General features: G+C 41.5%; 1 protein-coding gene across 1 annotated transcript; it reads left to right on the forward strand.

Annotated features, from left to right (window-relative positions):
* Positions 1-272: 272 nt before the first annotated feature.
* LOC119597988 lies at positions 273-2,346 on the forward strand. Its single transcript, XM_037947645.1, has 3 exons — positions 273-558; positions 1,236-1,762; positions 2,095-2,346. Exons 1-3 carry the CDS (start codon positions 376-378, stop codon positions 2,240-2,242), a joined length of 858 nt encoding a protein of 285 aa, XP_037803573.1. The 5' UTR covers positions 273-375; the 3' UTR covers positions 2,243-2,346.
* The last annotated feature ends 4,318 nt before the right edge of the window (positions 2,347-6,664 follow it).

The raw sequence follows: 6,664 nt of genomic DNA on the forward strand, positions 1-6,664 counted from the left end.
TAGGAAGGGGGAACGATAGACGGGAGGAAAGGGAAGATAGGGAAGAAAGAAAAGAAGGAGAATTTTGAATAAGACAAGGGGAGATAGAAAGAAAGAGAGGCCAGCGGCCGGAGAGGAAGAGGGAAAGAGAGATAGGGAATAAAGAATAAGAAAGGGAAAGAACATTGTAAATACGAAGAGTAGGGGGGATAGGAAAGAAAAGAAGTGCAAAGGAGAAAGCAGTAGTTGGGGGGAAAGAAAAACGGCAAAGGGGAAAAGGGGCTGGCAAAAGAAAAGAGAAAGAGAAAGAGAGAGAGGCGGAGACGGTAACTGAGGCTGACGATTCCCACAAAAATAAAAATCGACGGGCATCTTTGGCTAATTTCAAGGACGAGGATGCGATTCACACGATTAACCCCCCCTACCCCCTCTCTCCCCCAGGTGTTCTGGTTCACGAGCTTCCGGCGCCCCCCCGAGTGCGTGCCCGACCCCTGCAAGGGACTCAACCTCAAGCGGGGCCCCAGCGACCTGCCCTTCGCCCCCTCCCTGCACGACGGCAAGTGCTACCAGATCGGCTCGGTAAGGCGTCCTCCTGCGTCTCTTCTTTTCTTTCTTGTCTTCTTTCTTTCTTCCTTTCTGTCTTCCTTTCTTTCTTCCTTTCTTTCTTCCTCTCTCTTCTATTCCCTCTTTCTTGCCTTTGCCTTTCGTCTCCTTCGCCCCCTCCCTGCACGACGGCAAGTGCCACCAGATCGGCTTCTGGATCTATCTTTCTTTCCGTCTTTCTCTTCTGTTCCCTCCTTCTTGCTTTTGCCAGATCGGTGGATAAGGCGTCGTCTTTCTTTTTCTCTCTCTCTTCTTCTCATTCATCATCATGGTTCATCCTTTCGTCTTTTCTCTTCTGTCTTCTCTTTCCTGTTTTTTTCTCCTTCGGCCCTGCGACTTATTGCCGTCTTTGCTGATTTCCTTTCTGCCTTTGTTCCTCTCTGACTGTCCTCCTCTTTCGTTTCCGCTTTCTCCCTTCTTCCGCCCTTCCTCCGCGCCTGGCGAGTGCCGCCCTTTGCTGCTGCCCCTTTCCTCCCCTCTCTCTTGCCTGCTTTCGCTCCTTTCCCCTTCCTCAGTTCCCTCCTTTCGTCCTCATCCTTTCATGTCTTTCACTGCCGCCAGTTTCCTCCTGTCCCCTCCCTGTCTCTCATCTCCTCCTTCCTTCCTTCCGTCCCTCCCCCCCCTCCCCCCTAACCCCCTCTCCTCCCCCGCAGCGGCCGCCCTTCTGCCAGAGCGACGAACTCTACTCGCTGTCGTTCGAGCTCCTGCGCGGCGTGTGCTCGACGCTCGACGACGCCGGCTACCAGCTGCTCGACGCCGACACGCTCGACTTCCTGGCCAGCGTCTACGGGTCCCCGCTGCCCCGCGACGCGCCCTCCAAGGACCCCAAGGACTCCCGCGCCAAGCCCTCGTCCTCGTCGTCCTCGTCCCGCCGCCGCCCCTCCTCCTCCTCGTCCTCGTCCCGTAAGGGCGTGAAGGCCAAGATCACGCCCGCCGGCACGACGCTGCTGGTGCGCCCCGCCATCGGCTCCTCCGTCATGAAGGCGGCGGCCAACGTGAGCTTCCCGCCGCCCTTCATCATGGGCCAGTCGGTCGTGGCCAACCACCACGACGACGCCGACGACGACGCCCTCGAGGACGCCCACGCCATGGTCGCGCTTCTGCCCACGCACATGAACGCCTTCTCGCCGCCGCTCATCGCCGTCAACGGCTCCGTGTCCGTCCTCGGCTTCCTCAGCAAGTGAGTCCGGCGCCGGGGCGTGCGTGCGTGCGTGCGTGCGTGCGTGCGTGCGTGCGTGTGCTCTATGTGTGTGTATGGATATGTGTGTGCATATATAGGCATATATGTATATATGTATATATATATTTACATATATATTCATGCATATATGTGTGTGTGTGTGTGTGTGTGTGTATAATTAATTTATATAGATAATATATATGTATATATTCTGTGCAGATATAATATATGGATAGACAGATATAGATATAGACATACATGTATATATTATAAAGCTTAAGAGATGTAAAGCGAAGAGCGACCTTGCACTCCCCCCCCCTCCTCCCCCACAGCCTGGTGCCGGGCGCGCCCCCCCTGCACCACCGGGGGCGCCGTTCCCCCCAGCCGTTCGCCTCCCCCGGCAACGTGTTCGAGCCCGGCCTCTCCGCGTGCCGTGCCGGTGCCAGGCGCGACGGCAACGCCAAGTGCCGTGACACGTGAGTTGACACTGAGTAATGGCGTCTGAAGTGATGATACACTGCGTCCAGACTTGTAAGCGTGACTTTATATATTACACAATCCTCTCCATGAGTAAATCCTCTTCGCCTCCCCCTGCAGAGTCCTTCCCAGCCGGTACCCCCCCTCCCGCCCCCGCAGGACCGCCCCGCCCGTGCCCGCCCGGCCCTCCTGCCCCCCTGTAAGTGGCCGCTGCTCTGCTGCAGGAGAGCGGCTCTCGGCGCTCGCTGGCCTCGAGAGGGAGCGCTACGATAAGCTTGATTTTATAATTGCGATGTCTCTTTTTCCATCTGTTTTGTGCTTTTACTGTCTGCATCATTTTCTTTTTTTCTTATTATTCTTTTTTCTTAATGGCTTATATGTCGCCCCTCTTAGAGACATTCTAGTTTTACACTTTAAATTGAAACTTCCATTTGTTTTTTGCTTTGGTTTATTTTTGGTGTTGTTGTTGTTGCAGATTTTGACTAAAAAGTAGTTTTCTCCTTAATTTGGCTAAATACACACCCCTTTTTCCTGATTTCATGCTCCCTGTCTCCCCGAGGAAGTGCAATTAGGAATAATTAGGGATTTAACAGATTCTAATTTAATCAAGATTTCTTTTCATCAGATCAATAAAAAAAAAAAGAAAAGAAAAAGGTATAACTGAGTTTAGTTAATTTGGAAGTTTACCTGATTTGAGTCGAATAGAACTAATTCGGAATTTTCTTGATCAAAGCATCGCAAATATTTCTCTGAATTCAAGTACAATTTATTTGAAAACAATTCAGTCAGTTTTCAGTTTCAGTTATCTTAATCAGAATGGCTTTAGAGTCAATATAACCAAAATCAAATTCATGTTAATTTGATCAAAATTCAGTTAAAGCTGAGATAACAAAAAAAAAAATCTTTTCAAGTTCATGCAATCAGAATTAAACTGAAGCTAACATAACCAGAATGCAAATCGACCAGGATTCAAGTAGAATCGGATTTAGTTCATGCAATCAGAATTAAACTAAAGCTAAAATAACCAGAATTCAAGTAGAATTGGGTTTAGTTGAAGTTAAAGCAACGGAATTGCACTGGAGCCAAAGCCATAGGAATTCAGGCAAGCGCAGCGAAGGCCGCAGCACTGACTCTTGACCTTGTGTCTCGCAGGGAAGCTTCTGGAACCTGGACCGCAGCTGCTCCTCCAGCTCCCAGGGCATCGCCAACGCCATCTCCAACATCGGCCTCGGATAAGCCTCGGCCTGCGATGCTCCAACACGATTTTTTTTACCTGTTCTTTTCTATTTTGTGTTTCGGTTCTCTCGTTTTTTCTTTTTTCTTTCTTTTTTCATTATTTTTTTTTCTTGCGTTTATTTTGTTTATTGTCGTTTGTGCAAATTTTATTTCCTTTTTTTCTCTCTCTTTCTCTTTCTCCTTTCGCCTCCGTCTCCGTTTTGGGCGCGGGACGTTTGTCTCAGGTCGCCGACGATCTGTTTCAAGTTATTTTCTCACTTACCCCATTTAGTAAGAAACTTAAGATGAACTCCACGTTTACAGGAGACAGAAAAAAATATATATTCAAAGGATAAAAAAAAGACAAATGGGAAATATATTCTTCTTTAAATTCACTGTTTTTGCGCAGTAGACTCTTCTAGTCAGCCATTCGGAGTTACTCGTTTTCAAACTTCGCGTTACCATTCTCTCCTCCTTACACTGACCTGCTTTGTGACTTTCCGCAGTGTAATCCACTCAGTGATCACGATGGAAATGGTAACGATAGTGTTCCTAATTACCAAGGGCTTCATAATGGCGGCTTCAAAAAGCAAAAACAAAACAAAAGGAAAAGAAGACAACGTCCTGCGCCGAGGATCCAAACCTGATTACAAGAAAATTCAAATATCGAAGTCTTTTTGTCTTTAAACTTCTGAATAGCATAAATTCACGTTTTCATTAATGTTTTAGAGTTAGAGATAATTTTGTGTGTATAATCTAGTGTCTTAAGGGAAAATGAAGCTTGGACTGCGTCGAGACCCGCTGGTTGTTGAAGGAAGAAGACAGTAACGAAATATATACATATTTTTGGGTTTGGTTTATTCTTTTTTTACAAAGAAATAAAACAAAATAATGTTCCTTAGAAACTTGTTATGTTAATTGTTCGTCGTAGAAAAAAAAAGTTTAGATTAGATCATTTTACAAAACAATATTTTGATAAATATATTGACTTGCAGACCGAAAATAAGAAAAGAGCCAATTAACAAAGCAGGTTTATTCTCAAATATGTAAATATTTTGCCCCATAATATCAACCCAGTGGGCGGTCTGGTCATTCAGAGAAAGAGCAGAAACCGTGATGATGTTTTTGTGATTTTCAAAATTCTTTTAATCGTCACTCTTTAAACATTTTTCTGTCTGTGTTACCGTGATGTATTAGGAACACAGCTCTCTCAAAATCCCAATCCTTGCTTGCGTATCCAGAAATGTACAATGTTATGCATGTGTAGATAAGCCCTGGGCATTTATTCTGTGGTGATATATACAGCATTTATATATATAAATATATATATACATATATATAATGTATATATAATATATATACATATATATATTGTTTAACATTATATATATATATATATATATATATATATATATATATATATATATATATATATATATATATGTATGTATGTATGATGCATGTATGTTTAATGATTAGGTGATGGTACGAAGAGGTGGCCACGAACACTTCCTAAGTCATCAATTAACAATTTATAGAAGATTTACAATAACAAGGATAATAATAATTAAGATAAGGCAACTCCTAGAGAAAATATTTATTGATGTAACAAAGTACAAAGTAGACGATGCCGCGACAGGAAGGACCACCGGGAAGTTTGCGTCGACGCTCGAGATGAGGTTCTGAGGGAAGCCACGCAGTTCCGAGGAAATGCTTTCCCTTCGGGTTCTGTGCAACGATGTTGGCAATAAAGAGAAAAAGGACTTTGCGTGTTTCCTTCCTGCGTCCTCTGGAGCGGACAGTTATGATGCTGTACATAGCATTGCATAGATCGACATATAATAAGGCTGTACAAGCATGTGCATTGTCTTGAAAAAAAAATGTTACTAGTGATGTAATCAGCTGCTTTGGCTGTACTTTCTAAACGAATATAAATACAGACAATTCAGACATAGTACACATATAGCATCGCGCGCGCGCGCGCACACACACACACACAAAACACACACACACCCCACACACACACACACCCCACACAACACACACACCCCACAACATATATATATTAAAACAATATATATATATATATAATATATAATATATAATAAATATTATATAATATATATATATGCATATGTACATGTATATCTATATCTATAATCTATCTATCTATATGTTGTATATGTAAAATTATATGTATATCTATATCTATCTATCTATCTATACACACACACACAAAAACACAAAACACACACACACACACAAAACACACACACCCACACACACACACACATATATATATATGTAGTGTATGCAAAAAATATATATATATATAATATAATATAAAATATATATATATATATTATGTATATATATAATATATATATATATATATATATATATATATATATATTGTATGTAAGTATGTATATGTATGTGTTTTTATTTGTTTGTGTATGTTTGTGTGTGTGTGTGTTTTGTGTTGTGTTGTGTGTTGTGTGTGTGCGTGTGCGTGTGGGGTGGTGTGCTGTTGTGTGTGTGTGTGTGTGTGTGTGTGTTTTGTGTGTGTGGTGGTGTGTGTGTGTTGTGTGTGTGTGTGGGGTGCGTGTGCGTTGGTGTGCGTTGCGTGTGCGGTGCGTGTGCGTGGTTGCGTGGCGTGCGCGTGCGCGTGTGCGTGTGCGTGTGCGTGTGCGTGTGTGTGCATGCATATATAAAATATACATATATACATATATAAATACATATATGTATCTATGTGTATATATAAATATATGAATTTTAAAAAATGTATATACAACCAAATATACATATACATATATAAATATGTAAATTATGTATTTTGTAATAATATATATATATAATATATAATATATATAATATAATATAATATTATACAAATATATAGATATAAATATTTTAAAATATATTATATTATATTATATATATTATATATATGCACACATATATGAATATGTAAATATATAAATAAAAGATTTCATTACATATTTACTATGTATATATGTATAAATATGGTATAAAATATATTTTAAAATATTATATATATATTTTAAAAAATTATAATTTATATATATATATATATATATATATAGATATTTAATATAATTGGAAAAAAACACACACACACCCACACACGCCGCGCACAACACACCACAACTATATATATAAATATATGTGTGTTTGTGTGTTGTG

This window comes from Penaeus monodon, chromosome 40 (genome assembly GCF_015228065.2).
Source record: "Penaeus monodon isolate SGIC_2016 chromosome 40, NSTDA_Pmon_1, whole genome shotgun sequence".
NCBI classification, from domain to species: domain Eukaryota; kingdom Metazoa; phylum Arthropoda; class Malacostraca; order Decapoda; family Penaeidae; genus Penaeus; species Penaeus monodon.